At 38.1% G+C, this 19,057-nt stretch overlaps 1 protein-coding gene across 1 annotated transcript in view; it reads left to right on the top strand.

The window, feature by feature from the left end:
* Positions 1-14,930, top strand: part of LOC129514575 (ras-related protein Rab-27B) — a 56,141-nt gene extending 41,211 nt beyond the window's left edge. Inside the window, exons 4-6 of the mRNA XM_055333252.1 lie at positions 3,961-4,064; positions 7,422-7,545; positions 8,633-14,930. Of these exons, the coding sequence (XP_055189227.1) occupies positions 3,961-4,064; positions 7,422-7,545; positions 8,633-8,822 (418 nt within the window). The 3' untranslated portion in view covers positions 8,823-14,930. The remainder of the gene's footprint in view (positions 1-3,960; positions 4,065-7,421; positions 7,546-8,632) is intronic.
* Positions 14,931-19,057: the final 4,127 nt, after the last annotated feature.

The following is a 19,057-nucleotide window of genomic DNA, read 5'->3' as shown; positions in this document are numbered from 1 at the left end:
CTTTACAATATCAGATTAAATAAAAATTGGCAGTAGGTTGTCAGAGAAGATATTTAGAAGGCACATACCTCCAAATTCAGCATCACATGTCTTAGAATGTTTATGCTTGTAAACACTTTAGTTTTTGAAATGCGTCCAAAGTGTTCTCGCCTTCAGTGACTGTAAACGCCAGGAGAGGTGCCGGGCCCTCTCCGTTAGCTCTTTTGACTGTGAATTCCATTTACACACACTCTTCAACACTGCTAGTTCTTCTGAAGTCATTCCTCACAAGAATTTCTGTTCATATGTCAGTTTTGTTGTCACGAAGATGTATGTTTTATAGACCAATTTAATTCATTTTTGTAGAAGTAATATGAGAAAATGTGGTTCCCATATGTCCTCACACATGATATGTCAGCCCAGCATGATGGTAGGCTTCTCTCTCCTGCCCCCCCCCAAGGCAGCTGCTCTGGGAAGTGAGGAATACTGGGGACAGTCTTAGTAACACTGAGGTTATTCATCCCTTGAGAATTTGCATTCTGTGTATATATAAGGTGTAGCTATGCAAGATAAACAGTGTCTCATACCTCAGCCCTGTGCCTGAAAACATCTGGCAGTAGAGCCTGTATAAGATTATGGTTATCGATAAAAGTGGTATCATGGGAATGAGGAAAAAATCGTACCCCTTTTGTAAGCCCCAAAGATACCGGGCACAGCTCTAGTTCCCAGTGAGGGAGAAAGAAATAATGTGACTTTGGAATCTTTGTGTGTGTGTGTGTGGGGGGGTTAATGTGGTCCTGCCTTTTCCCACCCCACTGACTCACCAGACAGCATGAGATTGGTGAGTAAAGCTGGAAATCAATGGCCTTTCCCCTGGAGTCACCTTGGGAAGAATGGAGATAACAAGGGAGCTGGGAAGAATGGTCCAGATATGAGCCTGTTCCAGAGCAAGAATGTCCTATCTGTGTTGCTGTGGATACAAGATGTTCATCCCAATGAAATCCATATAACAAGCATGTTTTGAAAATAGCATAGCCCCTCTTAGCAGGATGGCCCTCTATGACTTCCATGTGTCCCCACCCATGGTGACAATGACACAAGTCCTGATGGCGTGCTGCATGTGGGGGTTTAGCATTGTCTGTGTTGTACTGGAGTGAAATGGGTATCAGGCTGTCACCATTAACACACATTTTTGAAAAGAAACCTTTCCCAAGGGAGCATCTTTGAACTCTGTTTTTAAAACGTTCTGAGCCATGACTTGGAGCCAGCAGAATTGGCTGTGGCTGTGGGCCTCAGCATGACCATTAGCATGGCTGTTCAAGAAATTACAGCTTATGTCCATCCCAAGTTGTGAATGCTAGCCTCTCCCCCCCCAATAAAAAGATCATTAACATAAAAGAATAACTTTGCCATGTGCTATGGGCAGTGAGAGGAGGGCATGGCACAGTCTTGTCCTTAAGTGAGACACACACATAACACACAGACACTCTCTCTCTCTCTCTCTCTGTCTAGGAGAGAACAGAGAGCAGATGTCGTAGGCACACCATTGTAGTTGAGTGAGAGACAATTTTGTGAATACAGCTCATCCCCACACAGAAAGAAAACTTCAATAAAAGCACTATAAACTCTGTGAGCTTCCAGCACTGGTAGGAACAATTCCACAAGAAAAGAATTGAGTAAATTTTTTTGGTATTGCGTAATTATTGTGATTACTGCCTTACCAAAGAAATCAAATTTGCAAATAGTCATTAAACTATCTGTTCTCTTTGCTTTGGTATTAAAAGAATCGTTCTCTACTTGAAGTCATTGACATCTTTAATAATTTTGTCTCTTGCTATTCTCTTTTTTTTTTTCTTCTCTTAGTTAGACAAACACTTTGTGAACAAACAGTATGTTCAGGGCCATGAAAATATAATGGATAACAAGTTAGAAACATAATTCATTTCCTGTTGGAGCTCACAAGTGTAGGGTGGAATTTGAATAGATAACGAACAATTACCATATAACCTTAGGATAGTGTCAGGAAAATATAGGTGATAGACAGGTACACCAGGTGGAGCCTCTAACCCAGATATGGGTGTTAGGAAGGCTGCTTGGGAAAGCGATATTTCCTCGGAGACTGATATATATATATATATATATATATATATATACTCATACACAATGTATGAGTGAGAGAGTCTTATCCAGGCTAAGGAGGTAGGAGGTAAAGGAAGCATTAGGCCAGGTTACCCACAGAAAGAACAGCATGTGTGAAAGCCCAGGGGAGAGAGTGAACTTTCTAAGAACTAAAAGAAGATCAGCATGCCTGTGGGTAGTCAGGAGAGGAAGCTAGAGGGATGAGCAAGGGTCACTTCATGCAGAGTGTGACAGCATATTGAAGAGTTCAGCCATTATCCTAAGAGCAATGCACCATCATCTAGATGTTTTTAGCCGAGGATTTACATAGTCAGCAGGAACGGATCCACGAAGGGGAGGGTCTCCAACAAAACTGGAGACAGGAAGCCTGTTAGGAAGGCTGTTGAGGTTATTCAGATGAAAGATGATAGGTTCAAAATGAGAGTAGATGGGCAGAAATGAGAAGATCAGAAAATGCTTGGTAATCATACATAGTAGGTGAAGGAGAAAGAAGCCATGGCAACCCCAAAGGTCATGATGCATTGATAGAAGAAGAAATAAAAAAAAAATAAAATAAAAAAGAAGAAAGAAGAAGAAGAAGAAGAAGAAGAAGAAGAAGGAGGAGGAGGAGAAGGAGAAATCAGGAGGGGCCAGGTGGGGTCTAGACTCTCGAAGTTAGAGGTGCCTCAGTTTCCTCCAGCTGGAAACACACAACATGTAATTGGGCACACAGCATGGAGGACAGGATAAATCTACACCTATCCATTTGAGGTCCAACATAAAGGTGTCAACTGAATCAGGGAAGTAGATGAGGTTACTCAGTGAATGTATGTCGAGTGGGAAGGGACTGAGAATAGAACTCTAAGGAAACCAAAGAATCTACAAATAGGCTAAAATTAGGATACCAATAATTAGGAGGGCATTTAGGACAGGAAGTGATAGTCTGTATTTCAACGTTATGTGCCTTCCTAAAAACCCATTTCCAAATTCACTTCTGTGTCAGTATAACCCAAACCTTCTCTGGTCCCTCTGTGTGGTCTCTGGTTTTGCCCATTCCTGCCATTGAAGTGCATCTCAGCATACCTTCAACTGTACTGAAGGTTTTGGGGTGGAGGAGGTAGGAGCAGGGGAGAGACAGTCTTCACACAACACGGGACAGTGTACATTCTCTAGAATCTTCCATCACAGATGAGTGTTCTTACTTTCTGTCTCCAACTACTATGTCTGTCTGACCTTGCCTTATTTTCCCTAATCATCTTTCTCTTCCTCCTTTCTTCAGTGTTTTTCCCTCTTTTTATGAGACACGGATGCCAGGGTAGAATTGAGCTTTACCCCTAGAGTGCTGACACAGGAGTTTTCTCACCAATGTTTTTTTTTCCCTGCAAAAGAACCCCAGTTTCGGTTGCTAACATGCCCATGGTTGTGGTTTTCTGCATGTAATCATGGGCATTCATTTTTAGGCTACCGAGTGCCAAGCTTTCTTCTAGGCACAGACAAGGGAGATTGAAAAGTATAAGTTGAAGTCCCCATTTGAAAGTGGCTTTCATTTTAATTGTGGACCACAAGATATCCAAGAAAGAGTCCAAGGGGCTGTGTAAGCCAGCGTGTGATTGAACGTTACAAACTCTGTGTGTATAAGTGCTACGGACCAGAAAGCCATGTTGTGGTCCTAAAAAATGTCTACAACCAGATACCCTCCCCTGACCCTTTAGCAGTCTTTCTGTCCACTCTCATTCTGTAGGGCAATCCATTAGGGATGCCGTGGGGATTTCATATTTCAAAGGGAAATAGTGTTGTTGTGTGTACTGCCATCATATGTTTGTGGGTTAACTTCCAGAACTATCTGCTGTGCTTTCTTGGCAGATTCCGGAGCCTTACCACTGCATTTTTCAGAGATGCCATGGGTTTCTTATTAATGTTTGACCTCACCAGTCAACAGAGCTTCTTAAATGTCAGAAACTGGATGAGTAAGTGGAACCAAGTCACTTGCATTGGCCATTTGAGGCTCCCAACAGCTCTATTTGCCTCTTTGCCTCCCAACACAAAACCAGATTGGGTTCTACAGATGAACCTTGGGAATTCACGACTTTAGCATTTCTTGTGTCACCTTCAAAGTGATGCCCTGTATGCGGCTCACCAAAGGGGGCTTGGGATCATATCTTCCTTTGACACTCTTAGAACAGCCTGTGTAACTCTCACTTGATGAGAGAGCAAGCTCACCACAATCTACCTGGAAGAAATGCTCAAATGAAAAGAAAGGGATCCATGAAAGCAACCCACATTGGCTACTAAAGCCATTCAGATCTCACCCATTTTCAAATGACACAGGCAAAATTATACACTAACCTGCTTTATTTCAATGACTTCCTTTAAAAAGGGCAAATTTCTTGGGATATTGCATGATCACCATTTTAATCATGATTAATGGAATTGCTGATACTTTTCTAAAATCTAGGTGCTATATGATATTACCTTTTTATAAAAACTTTTCAATATAGGCACAGTGATGGGATATAATATTTGACGATTTATTACTTGTAACTATGAAGGAAATAAAATCAGAAAGTAACACCTATATATAGGTGTTTCAGAAAGTAACACCTATATATAGGTGTTACTTTATATATATATATACATATATGTAATTGCAATTGAAAGGCTATTAATTCCACTTATACAGTTAAGTCTTAAAGGACTTCTTATAACCATGTGAGCTACGACATCTAATCTGGAAAGGAGACAGAAAAGTAGCAGCATTTTCTGAGAGGGTTCACTGGCACCTAAAAATGTATGCCCTTGTACACGGCTTAACTTATGCATGAATTAGCAGACGGGTTAATTTGGTGAGAAACTGCTCCAGAGCACACCAGCCACAGGAAGATAAGGCACAGCGTGTCTTAGTTCACACTGAAATTTTGCATTTTTGGAAAAAAAATGTTCAAAGGTAAGGAAGCCTCAAGTAGAAAAATCTATATAATTTTCATCTAACATTAAGTTAAAAGTAGCCTAATCAGTTATTGAAGATAGACTGATATGTGTCAGCATAGGAAAGTAGTATTCGAGTTTCCTTTTTCAAAAATCAATGTAGCACTAAAGAGAATATTTCATTTGCATTTTTATTACAAATATGAATTTTGATCCTAACACGGTATAGAAGCAGTGCTATGGACCGGTGATAGGCTTGTCATTTCAAGATTTGTTGGAGCTGTCTATGGCCAGAGTGATATTTCTTCAAAAATTGGGTCATGTTGGGACACCTGGGTGGCTCAGTCAGTTGGATATCCAACTCTTGGTTTTGGCTCAGGTCATGATGTTGGAGCCGTGGGATCGAGCCCCACCTCGGGCTCCAAGCTCAGCAGGGAATCTGCTTGAGATTCTCTTTCCATCTCCCTCTCTTCCTCCCTGCCATGCCATGCACCCCCCGCCCCCCACCATCGCTAAAATAAATAATCTTTACAAAAAGCATCAGATCATGTTATTTCCCTGGTCAAAGTCCTTCTGGGACCTCCCAACTCACGTGGGCTAAAATCCATAGTCTTTCACTCACTTGCAAGGCCCTGGTGATCAGGCCTTAGATTCCTGCGTAATTTACTCTGATCCTGTCCCAGCTCACTGGCCTCCAGCCAAACACCTCTCCTGCTATTCCCGGGACAAAAGGCCCATTCCCTACTTTGTGGCTTTTGTACTTGCCGATTTTCTCTGCCTGATATCTCTTCTCCCATGTATAGAGTGTGCCAATTGTCTCATCTCCTTAAAGGGTTTGTTCAAACTTGATTTATCTCTTGAAAGAAGCCATCCCTGACCATGCATCTAAACTAGTATGCTTCATTACTTTGTATCTCCTCAGCACACTTTACATTTCCTTTTGTCACCACCACCACCTGACATTATATTATGTTTTTCTTTGTTTACTTGTCCTTTGGACCCTCTGCCACTAGAATGTGAGTTCTATGAAAGTGCAGACTTCGTCTGCTTTGTTGCATTGCAATAGCCCAAAGCCAGGATTAGTGTCTAGCACAGAATAGATACTAAAAAAAGCCCATGTATTTCTTCTTATTATATATTATTTATAATTTACATATAACTGCTTTAAATGTGAGTTCAAAAATGCAGTTGCTGCAGCGGCGACAAATACCAACAAATTCTGACTTCCTTCGTTGCTTCTCCAACTGAGTGTTTATCCTAAGATTTGTCTCTATTTCCTTTTATTATTGTATTTCTTTCTCCAAATTTTGGTGGTATTATTAGATTCTGAGGAGATAAAGAGATAATAAGATTATCAGATTCTTTCAGGGAATGATTTGTTCATCCTTTTTCAAGGCAGATAAAATTCTTCCTTATTTAAAAAAAGATCCAGAAGGATACTATTGGGATTTAAGATAATTAATTGGCATGTCTCATAACACTTTAATTTTTAACACCCAAATAATCACTGTTACAGGGTAAGCAAGCTTTGTCTTCCTCCTTGGCAAACTTGCACACAGCATGCCTTGAGATAGAAAGTAAAGTAATCCCCGTAACTTCAAAAACAAGAGTTGACAGATTTTGTACCATTTCCTTCCTTCTGTCCTTCCTTCCTTCCTTCCATCCCTCCCTCCTTCCTTCCCTCTCTCTTTCTTCTCTCTTTTGTGCAGTGTATCCTGGAGAAAAAGAAAAACAAGTCACCTGTCTTAAAATTGTTTCTACATGAATTTGTGGTGGTTCAGAAATGTTCTCTTCTGATAGATCATCACCTTGGACTTCAGGAGGTAGAAAAGTAGCCACCTCGGGGCACCTGGGTAGCTCAACCACTTAAGCATCTGACTCTTGATCTCAGCTCAGGTCTTGATCCCAGGATCATGAGTTCAAGCCCCACACTGGGCTCCATGCTGGGTGTGGAGCCTACTAAAAAATAAAAAAAAAAAAATGTAGCAGCCTCTTGAAGGAACATACTTACACACTTAAAATTCCTGTTCTATTATCTCTACTTATATTTGAGGAACAAATAGTATGAAGCAGTATGTCCATCTTGGAGGACAGTTTCTCAGATGCAGGAGACCTACGGATCGGTGATCATATAGGTGCTTCATAGCAGTTATTATTAAAACTCATAATCTGCAATTTTTGAGGCATTATCTTCACTCATTTTATAGATGAAGAAGGTATAGTTGAGAACAATTAAGGAACCTGGCTAATATGATATAACTAGTAAGCAGGCAAGCTGGAGGTGAACAATTAGATTAGGAATTTGAAGTATGAAAAAAAAAGGAATTCAAAGTATGAGCAGTCATTTGACATCACTTGTTTATAACTAATGTGCTGGGTCCATCTGCTTTCTTCCTAAGGCCAACTGCAAGCAAACGCTTATTGTGAAAATCCAGATATAGTATTAATTGGCAACAAGGCAGACCTGCCGGACCAGAGGGAAGTCAATGAAAGGCAAGCCCGGGACCTGGCTGACAAATACGGGTAAGTCATTTACTCGGAAATGTCATCTGCCCTTGCACACTGCGGCTTAGTAGTGGAGCAGGGACTTGAGGTTGATACTGGGAAGGATTCCCTTGAGTCAATAATGGCACAAGAATGAAAAAGATCTTTCAGGGGAATGTATGTGATCTTTTAAATCGATTCCTTAATAGTAGTAGTGGCTAACAATGGCTGAATCCTTACTACTATGTGCCAACAACTCCCCCTAGACTTTAACTCCTTTAACCACTCATAACCAAACATAGGAGATCTAGAATCATCCCATCTTATATATGAAGAATTGAGGCATAGAAAGATTAAGTAACTGATGGAAGGCCAGGTAGCTAGTAAGGAGCAGAGCTTGAATTCAACCCAGGCAGTCTGAGATTAGAGCTCATGATCTTCAACACTATCGTCCACTGCCTTTCCGCTAATAGCTGCAAAACTCTAAGAAATAACACCTGACAAGGACATAATATTGCAATCCTCATCCTTGCTGAGCTTAAGTGGCAGATCAAAAATAATTTTAAATATCCCCCTACGATGATAAGTTGACTTCCAACACAGACTTTAAATTTAAAGCAGTTGCCTCATACCTGCCAATTTTTTACTGAAGAATTTTCCTTGAGAGCTTTAAAAATGTGTATGTCTTCTTGAAACTTTTGATTCCATATAAATATAGACTGTTTATTGACATGCATATCCTCTTCAGTGCCTGCTTAATTTCTAAGTCAAATTACCAGATAATTGATTAACAGGGAAGTGCTATTTTAATAGTAAATATTTATCACTAGTTTAGTTATTTCTACCTTCTTAAATTTCTTGTGAAACAGTGATAATACATTAGCTTCAAATTCCTAAGTACCTCCTGTATCCGTTTCCTTGTCCGATATACCCACATGAGAAAGCAGCCTGCCATTTTTTACTCACTGAGAAGAAACAAGGATACTTTCCAACTCAGTGGGCAAAATAGTGATTATTTCGCAATCTCTATGCCAGCCATGTTTGTGCCTGTTATTCATTTGTACATCTTGTTGTATGTTTTCTGATTTCTTCCTCTCAAAAATATGTATCACTTCTTCGATGCAAGTATACCATATTTTGAAACAAGTGCTGCAACTGGCCAGAATGTGGAGAAAGCTGTGGAAACCCTTCTGGACTTAATAATGAAGCGAATGGAACAGTGTGTAGAGAAGACACAAGTTCCCGACACTGTCAATGGTGGAGACTCTGGAAAGCTAGATGGGGAAAAACCAGCAGAGAAGAAATGTGGCTGCTAGACTCTACCTAGGAACTGATCATCAAAACCCCCACCCAAATATTACTTCCAAAAAACAGTGACAAACCACAAAATTGTTGTTGAGTAGACCATGCACAATGGCATGTCTTTCCTTTTCTGCCAGAAAAAAATCTATTTTACAAAACCAGAATAGTCAACAGTGTTCCAAAGAATTGACCAGTTGTCTCTGAGGCACCCTCCAAACAAGATCAAAGATTTTCTAATGTGATCTCACTGTCACGGATGCTCAGTTTGCTTTTTCTTATAAAGAAAATGAATATGTAAGAAAGTATTCAAGATGATATCAATAATAATCAATAAAACTTATCAATAAGTTTTAAATCAGAAAAAAAATTACCATGTCATATGGGGGAAAGGGATAGGCCACTAAAGGAAGAATATAGAATGGCGGGTTTTTTTGTTTGTTTTGTTTTTTAAAGATTGGATTTACTTCTTATATAAAATTTGGTTTATACTTTTAGTTTTGCATTGGGGGAATATATTAGCTAAAAATGGGTATACAATGAAGAAGTCTAAAAGGATCATTAATAATGACTACTATATATACCCAATAAGCTGTCTTAAGGTGACTCAAGTACTGGTAAGGTTATACGATTGAGAATCAGATTTTTGTTAAAATGTGGGAGCCTGGATATTAATGTTGTTTTTATACTCTTAATAAATGACAGATAGACAAGAACAGGACTGTGGACGACAGAGTACAAGAGAAATGCCCTGGGAGAAAAATGAAAGTATGAAAACATGGCATTTGGACAAATGAAATTAAATGTGTCTGTTACAGATGTCTGGAAGAATCATTTAGCCAAATTTCACTCAAGCCAATCAGAAGTTGACATTATCAGTTGGGATTAAGAATCTCCAGAGGTTTCCCCTTCCAAACAAAATTTTGGAATTCGATTGAGTGTTCAGTTTCACATCTCATTTTTCTTGGTAAAGGGTCACGAGGAGAAATTAAAGTTGTCATTTATTAAATATGTCTTGAAAAATGCAGTCAAGAAAAATTATTTAGCTTTAATTGTTTTTAGATAAACTATGTTGGTGATATGAAAACAAAAGTGACTAATAACTGTGGGTTTCTTTTTAATTTACAAAAGCATTGGAAACTCTAAATCACATTTCTACTCTCCATGCCCACCCCTGACTTTGAATCAATTATAAAAATACAAGTGTGTTGCCTTGTAGATCAACAACTTTAGGATGATGGATTGATTTTATGGTCACTCTGAGTTTTCAGGTCATTTGTCACATAAAAATTGATGATGCCTCATGCCATATTACAATATATTTCATATTTGTTTTCATTTTTGCCTATGGCAAAATATCCATGTTTGAACTATATTACAGAGTAAGGCAGGATTGGAGCTGTGTCTTTTCTCTCTAAAAATTTGGTTAATCACTTTATTTTTTCACATAAAACAGCCTTTTCTTTTAAAAATCATTGCAAAAGGATTTTCCATTGGCCTATTCTTATTGTGCCTAAACTGGTATGACATTGCCTTTTTATTTTTGTTTTTGATAAGCATAAGCAACTTCTATTAAACTATTATTTAAATATTTCAATCAGTTTTATCAGTAACAAAGGCATCACGCTCCAGATTTTCTCTTTTTATCATGAGTATATAATTTTGAAAGGATGGTTCTTCTTCCTATAAAATTTTGTCAGTTAAACTGCATTTTTTCCACACTCTGTGCATATTTTTTAAGTGATAAACATTAGAAACCCTAAATCACAGTCCTGCCATTCCCCCCTTGAACCTCTCTCTACAGTCGACATCTGGTATGAAATCCATTTTAGGAACACAGATCCGAGGGACTGTCTAAAATATTCTTGCAAAATTCTCAGTGTGAACTCCTCAGTCCCTCTTATTTCTACAGCATAATGCCAACTTCTAAGATCCATCATGCTTGGGTATTACCTCCAGTGGTGTTTTTCTCTACGATGTGATTCATGACCTCAGTGCCTGAGCCATGACGATAGAAATCTACTAGCTGACGTCCAGAATGTTTTGACTGAAAGAAAAGTGAACAGAAACAGTATAATCATTGCGATGGCAAAATCTGATAAATGTCTATGGTCATTTTACTGACTCTTCCTTGGATCAGGTTGTGATGCCCCCGGCATTTCCCTAATAGGGAGTGTTTAGCCTTTATGAAATCCTAAAGGTATTCTATTTTGGGTTTGTTTTTCAGTTTCTACGCTTTTTCCAGTTATATGATTGACTTACTTTTGCCAAGGTTCTGTCATTGCCAGTTATTTGACGAACATTTATTCAGGGTCTATTTTAAGATCATTATTTGATAGCTGTAGCATGAAGCAGAGGGTGACGATGCCTATAATTATAGAACTCTGCCTATAAAAATAACAATTATTGGGCAACAGTCTCAAGAGGAATGAAATTTAAAGAAGACAAGAAAATTAATTTAAAATAGAATTCTACTTATAAATAAATACTTGACCTAAGAAAGATATTTTTTTCCTTTCAAGTTTGACATCTAATCCCAAATTCTGTGTCACCATTGCTGCAAATGCCTTCACTTATTATTACAGAATTAATTATTATGTGTATTTCATTTTACAATTTCGAATTGATTGGGGACCATGAAGTATACAGGCTGCTTCAAAGAACTGCGTACCTCCTTTAACAAAATAGCATGTATTTTTAGCCAAGATGTATCCTGTTACTTGTTATCTCCCAAACGCTTTGGTAAACCATACTGTATTTTGGGGAAATATTTAAAATGTACATGAAATTCCTTTCTGATATAGAAATCATTTCTGGAGTGCTTACACTAGTTTGATGTTTACATTGCTCTAACACAGTGCCTCGAATATCTCTATGACCAAATTTGTCTCCAACCATATAGCTCATTTCCTATTATATCATATCTGAGAAAGGCCTCACAGAGACACCAATGCAGCTAAAGGTATTCTAATATCTTCAGCAAAGGGTTCAGGATGTTATTAGCATCTGCAGAGTATTACCACCATCTTCTGGTCTCCTAAACTGCTCATGGAATGAGTGGGCATTGACTGAGACTCAACTGTGAGTAGGTACAAGGTTACTTTTTAATACAAAAAACAAAAACAAAAACAAAAAATCCTTTGAAAAACATATCAAAAATAGCTGAGAAAACACTTTTTTTTTTTTTTGGTATGACAAGGGTCACCAGTCATGAATTGGCAAAGAGAAAATGCTGCATGCTAGGAATCGAGCTTGTGGGTCTCTGCATAAGTTTTAGAATCACAAGTCACCACTCTAGTTGATTTTCTCTCATTTCCACAGAACCAGCTATACATTGCAAAAAACTCAAAACCAGCATTTTCTAAAGTAAATATTTCATCTGTTGTTTTTAACCAGATGGTCCATTCCGTGTATCAGTGGGTGTCTTTGTTATGCTTCCAGACTAAGTTATTCTCTGCCAGCCTGTCAAGGTAAAATGAATTGGGCAAGAGGTTTAATCAGACCTTTTCCGTCTCCTTTGTAAAAGAGAGAAGCTTGACCATCGAGAAGTACAGGACCACATTAAAACTTATTTAATAACAGCCAAAACATTCTATAAACCGCAAGTTGAATCAACTGGAAATCAACAAATTTGATGAAGCTCATATATCAGCTAGAGGGAGAGGCCATATGTGTAACAGTGAACAACTAGGTATAGTGGAAATCCAGTACCTGTGTGTATGACACAAAATTATTCACCATTCTGTATCTCTCTTCACTTTAAAAAAGGGAACCTATGCTTTCCTCAGTATGTATCACAGTATAAAACATTGAGGAAAGATTCTCATCCATACAGAGTCTTGGAGTTATGAGCTCAAACTCAGATTATAAAGAGATAATATTGAAGTTTCTGGTTTTCTAAGATACTTAACTCTTTAAAAGAGAGATCTGAAAGCTGATATCAGCCAAAGAGATGGAAAAGTTGTCTTTCGCCCAATACCACCAAGCTTTATAAAACATTAAAAGACAGCTAATATATGTGAATATTTTAGGGAAAGCTTTATTATCTTTAAAGATGTCCAGATACTGTCTATATTTGAAAAAATTGTCTGAGAATTCACCAAAACTGTATTTTCTTCTTGATCTTTGATCAATATGATATAAACTTATTTCTGGGGGAGTGCTGAGCTCTTAAACATGGAAGGTAGAAGTTGAATCTTATCTGAGATGAGTGTTACTGCAATGCTTTATAAACCCGCGAAGATACCTGTCTCATAAAGAAGAACTGATGAAAACCATTTTTAGAAATCTAGGGAATTTTAGGAATTTATTGTCTTAGAATTCCTGGGTGAAGACCCAACAATGATGACATTGTTGAGGAAGAACTATAAAGAAAGGTTAGAGTTCAATGTCTGAATAGCATTCTTAAATATTGCAGAACACAGAGAAGGCCATATATGTGGAGGCTGATTTTTAGGTAGAAAACAAAAAAAGAGAATTAGTAACAAGAAGAGCTTTTTAAACTAGATTCAAGGCAAGTATCTATATCCATCATTTTTATCTATCAAGTAGAAGTTTATGCCTTTAGAACTAAGCTAATAATAATAATAAAAAAAACATTTAAACACCCAATTTTTCATTAGTGGCATCAAAATGTGGGAAACTTTGAAACATTTTGTTGGCTCTATCTGAATTTAATTTTCTCATACATGGCACTTTGACTAATTTTTCGAGGAGTGGAATCACAAAGATGTTTCTCCGCAGAGCTCCTTTTACCAACAGTGTATGGTTATTTTTGAGCTTCATACACAGAGAGCAAAAGCATTAGTAGTGGAATTGTGAGGTTATTTCAAAGAGTGTCAGCTTTTGAAGAAAAAAAATGTACCAAGGAATCATCTTTGGATTGACTCATTCAAATTTGTTTCCCAGTTCCTTTTCTTTCCAACAGATTGTAGAAATCATGGCTAATACCCCTCAGCTGACTTAGTCTCTAAGCATCATTAGCAAATTTTGTAAAAGCAGACATGTCTGTCCTTAACTTAATGGATTCCTTATTCAATCAATGCGTCTTAGCCTGATGTCTGCTGAAACATCAAAATAGTGTCTGTGCCTAGTAAAGTAATAACATATTCTTATACTTACTCTTTTCTTGTCCAGGTTACTTTTTCAAATGCTCTTTGAGAGGAAGCTTAGTATTATAGAAAGGAAAGTGGGCAGAAAGAAAAATTTGGGGACCCCGAGTATGTCATTAAATATCTTAGTGGCTTCTCCTCCTATGGAGTTTATTGAACCCTGTGTGCCTCGTAGGGTTCGTGTCAAGCTCAAAGGAGAATCTATATAAGAAATTGGTTTGTAAATTATTTTCCATTTCATAAACGGGCACTATTATCACAGGCTAAGAATAATAAAAAAAATTACAGTAATAATTTAAACCACTTGTGAGAAGAAGTGTCATAGCAGGGGCAAAACACTAATTGTAGTCGTGGGTACTGGAAGCTATCGGTGGTTAGCAACTTGAGGTCATTGTGTGTGATTGAAAATGTTTAATATAGCTCAAGTTATTGAGAAAATAAGAGTTCTATTTCATTTTGTATGTCATCTTGTATTTCTTCCAAGGAGTCCAATTACATTCTAGATAGTATATTACAACTTGGTCAAATCATCCTTGTACAAATAGGGCTTTTGTGTCCATAGCCTTGTAAAAGATACCGACTGCATCTGAAAATATCTAAGAGATATAAGTTACCCTGCTTAATGTGTTACAAATAGACAATGTTCTAACCTAACACTGAAGTGCTTCACTGTATTCGACAGTCTACCTTTAAGTGATACTATTCTCATTTTTAGGCTAAGCACTTTTGGTTGTTTTGTCTGTCATCTACACAGATCTCTGTTTTGTCTAGTGCTATGAATGTAAATTAAAACCTTAAACATGGAGTTTTTATTCTCTGTGCCCCTAAGTAGACTGTGGTGCCTGACAAACACTGTTAGATCATTATTTTGTTGTACCAAAGCTCTAGTGGCTTCAGAAATCATAGCATCCAATGATTTTGTGGTGTCTGGGTTTGAATACTATGGTGGAGAAACTGTATTCAGTGATTGTTCCTGCACATTTTTCAATAATAAAAATGCATTTTTATCAGTTATTTTGTGTACTCAAAGCAAACTTATTTCTGTGCTGAAGTTGCATGTATGGTGCATGGAGAACATTAAATCAGAATCAACATGGAACTTGTTTCACATTTAAAATGGTATCCATCAGGGCAGCCCGGGTGTTCAGCGGTTTAGCGCCACCTTCAGCCCAGGGCGTGATCCTGGGGGTCCTGGGATCAAGCCCCACATCAGGCTCCCTGCATGGAGCCTGCTTCTCCCTCTGCCTGTGTCTCTGCCTCTCTGTGTGTGTCTCTCATGAATAAATAAAATCTTTAAAAAATAAAAAAAAATAAAATGGTATCCATTAGAAACTGGGAAATAAGGAGTAACTTGAATTTAGCCAAGTGATTTTTATCTATCTCTCTAAAAATTTCATTTACTATTTGTTTAAAGACTGGGCTTTCAAGGAAAATGTCCTAATAATTTTGAAGGATACATGTATAAAATTAGCTGTTGGGGATCCCTGGGTGGCACAGCGGATTGGTGCCTGCCTTTGGCCCTGGGCGCGATCCTGGAGACCCGGGATCGAGTCCCACATCGGGCTCCCGGTGCATGGAGCCTGCTTCTCCCTCTGCCTGTGTCTCTGCCTCTCTCTCTCTCTCTCTCTCTCTGTGTGTGTGACTATCATAAAAAAAAATTAGCTGTTAATCTGTTAAAGTAAACACCTCAATATATTAACCTCTTTCTTCCCCATAATAAGATGCTGAGGCAGGTGGTGGCAACCTCCTTAGTCTCAGACTGGTGAAAGGACTGATGTTCGAGGCCGATTCAAGACCATGACCATACAGTTTCCTTTTAAATGTTCATTTGCAAAGGCTGCCTTGTTCCCAGAGCTGCTCTCATTCCATATGTTACTTAGATAGTCTTTGCCAAGATAATGATGAGTTTTTAATTTAAAGATAAACAACTCTCCCACTGCAAGCAAATAAATCCTTGGCACCATGCTCTCAACTTGACTCCCTGGTAGCTGTAATGCTGTTTCACATAGGCAGTGTCTTTTGCCCTTTGGTTTCTTAAGTAATTTATAACAAGTCATTAGAGACTTGCTTTTCCTAACGGCTTTAGAGGATTTTTAAATAGTCACAGCATGCCCCCTATTGATGGGGAGAAAAAAGACCATCTTTACATTCACTATCTTTAATGAGGAAAAGAGAAATCTTTTAAAAACTGTATGTAAGGTATTTGGATTATTTGCTGCCCTCTCTACCAAAAAACATTTCATTTCAATATAAAATTCTAATTCCGGGGGTGCCTTGGTGGCTCAGTCAGTTAAGAGTCCGACTCTGGGTTTTGGCTCACATCATGATCAGGGTTCTAGGACGGAGCCCCATATCAAGTTCTGTGCTCAGAGAGGAGTCTGCTTCTCCTTTTCCTCTCCCTCTGCCCACCCCCACCCCTGCTAATAAATAAATCTTTAAAAAAAATAAAATTCTAATTCTAAGAATGTGAGCATTGCTCCTCTGTTAGAGACTCATTTAGAAAAAAAAAAACTCATTTAGGTGACTTACATTATGCTTTAAAAGCCAACACACAAATTATAATTTGACGAAGGTTATATTATAGGTATTAGAAATGTTTCGGGATAATAATCAGATTTTTGAAATTATCGAAGCTTTAAACCATTTTTGTAGGTCTCTGAGAAAGTGACTCTTCTTTACCAAAAAGATTTAAATTAAAACAAAACAAACAAACAAAAAACAGCAGCGAGGTTAATAGTAGACAACTTCAAGCTGTTTGCTTGATTCTCCAGAGAATTTTATATCATGACTCATTCACCGATGAAAAGAATGAAGCAGAAGGAGTGATTTGGAATCATGCTGGTAAACTACTGGATTATGAATACATGCTGCCTGGCTTCGTGGACCCTCTTCTCCTTCCCTGACTCCCAAGAGCAGCTCGGCATGCGTCCTCTAGGCAAAGGGCGTAAAGTCAAAATAAGACCACTCAGCTGAACCTTTCAAGAGTAGTTTTCCCTTGACTGAGCCTTCTGAAAACATGGGTTTTCTCAACATGTTAGGAAAACATAGACAAAAATCGAGATACAGATTCCTAAAACTCATTAGCTCACCACTGCTCAGAATTCAAAGAACTGGGAGGATCATTCATTGTTCAAATAAAAGGAATGACTTCTACAAAGAAACATGAAAGACTACGTTGCATGGAAGATGACTTAGACGAGGTTGGAACTTCTTCACGGGCCAAGTCCAGCTGCACTGACATCCTAGCTCTTCCAGGACACACCTGGTCTGTCTTCCGGAGCCTGTGCACCTGCACTTGCCTCTTCTTGGACCCTTCCTCTGCCAAATGACAACACCCTGTAGTTTGGTCACTTTCCTAGCCTTCCTCCTGTCTTTGTTTAAATGGTATCTTTAAAGAGAGAGGTCTTTTTTTTTTAAAGATTTTATTTATTTATTCATGAGAAACACAGGGAGAAGCAGACACAGGCAGAGGGAGAAGCAGGCTCCCTGCAGGGACCCCGATGCGGGACTCCATCCCCAGGTCCCAGGATCAACCCTGGGCCGAAGGCAGACGCTCAACCACTGAGCCCCCCAGGCGTCCCAAAGAGATCTTATTTAAGATTACTCTCCTAGTTAACTTACCAATCCATTGTTACCACATTTAAAATTATCAACCTGTTTAAAATTGCAACCACAACCATAAACCCCGTAACTCCTGATCCCTGTGTTCTGCCTTATTTTTCTTCACAGTCTTGGGACATTATTATGAACATTATTATGTTCTTTTTTTCTTTTTCTTTTTTTTTTTTTTTTGTCACTAGAATATATTTACATGAAGGTAGAGATCTTTCCTTTTTCTTTCTTCCCCAGCACATGCACGCCCTCTTCTTTCTCCACTGTCAGAGCCCTGGCATCTAGAACAGTGCCTGGCACATAGAAGGCATTCAATAAATACTTGTTGAAAGAAAAAAATGAATGAATCCTTTGTGCCAACCCGATTGGGTGGCTAGAAGAATAACAGTGTTAACTTACATTTTTTTTACTACTTTATTGAAGTAAATATTTAAATTCTACAAGGTATTGACTTCTGTCATGGAACACATCCATGGAAACATCACCATTCTCAACACACCGGCCATTTCTACTCCCTCCCTATGTGTCTCTGTGCTCCCGTGCACTCTCTCCCTCTTCTCCTGTCCCCAGGTCAATACTGATATGCTCTCTGTTGCTGTGGGATCACATAGCATGTCCTCTTTTTCTCCCTCCAGATTCTTTCACTAAATTTAATGATTTGAAGTTTATCCATTGTTGTATATATTTGTTTGTGCTTCTTGTTTCTTCTTATTGTTGAGTTATATTCCAAAGTATGGATGTACCACATTTGTTTACCTGTTCACCTGTTAATGGACATCTGTTGTGTTCTTAGGTTTTGGCTATTACAAACAAAGGTGCCATGAAAATTCAGATACACAGAAGCTGTTGTTTCCTGGGGTGAAAAAAAAAAGTAAAGAAAGGAGTGGCTAGGTCATATGGCAGGTGTATATTTAACTTTAAAAAAAACACCTGTCTCTCAAACTGCTTGTACCATTTTTGCATTTCCACCGTTATATAATCTCATTGCTCCACATCCTCATTAAGGCCCATCTTTTTATTTTAGATGTTCTAGTGGTGTGTTTGGCATTTATTTCTTAGTGGTTTTCATTTGCATTGCCCTGATAACTAATGGATTAAACATCTTTTCATGTGTGTGTTTGTAATTTGTCTTACTTGTTTTATGAAGTGACTCTCCAAACATTTTTGCCAGTATTCTTTACTGGTTTTTCTTCATTATATTTTAAAGGTTCTTTATATATTCTGAATATGAATCCTATACATGTGAGTATTTTCACCCATCCTGTAGGTTGGTTTTTAATATTGATGGTTTTTAAAATTTGTTTAGTAGCGTCTTTAGTTCTAGTAGCTGTTTGGTAGAGTCATTAACGTTTTCTACATTAACAATTATATGAACAATAGACAGTTTTACTTTTCCTTTCCAATCTGTATGCCTTTTCTTCCTTTTTCTTTTTCCATATTCCAATGGCTAGGACCAGTACAATGTTTAAGAAAAGTGGTGAGAGCAATTATCTTAACATTAGTCTTTCATCACTAGTTATAGTGACTGA

The sequence above is a fragment of the Nyctereutes procyonoides genome, unplaced genomic scaffold (assembly GCF_905146905.1).
Source record: "Nyctereutes procyonoides isolate TBG_1078 unplaced genomic scaffold, NYPRO_anot_genome, whole genome shotgun sequence".
Taxonomy (NCBI): Eukaryota; Metazoa; Chordata; class Mammalia; order Carnivora; family Canidae; genus Nyctereutes; species Nyctereutes procyonoides.
This window is presented reverse-complemented; position numbering and strand designations above follow the sequence as displayed.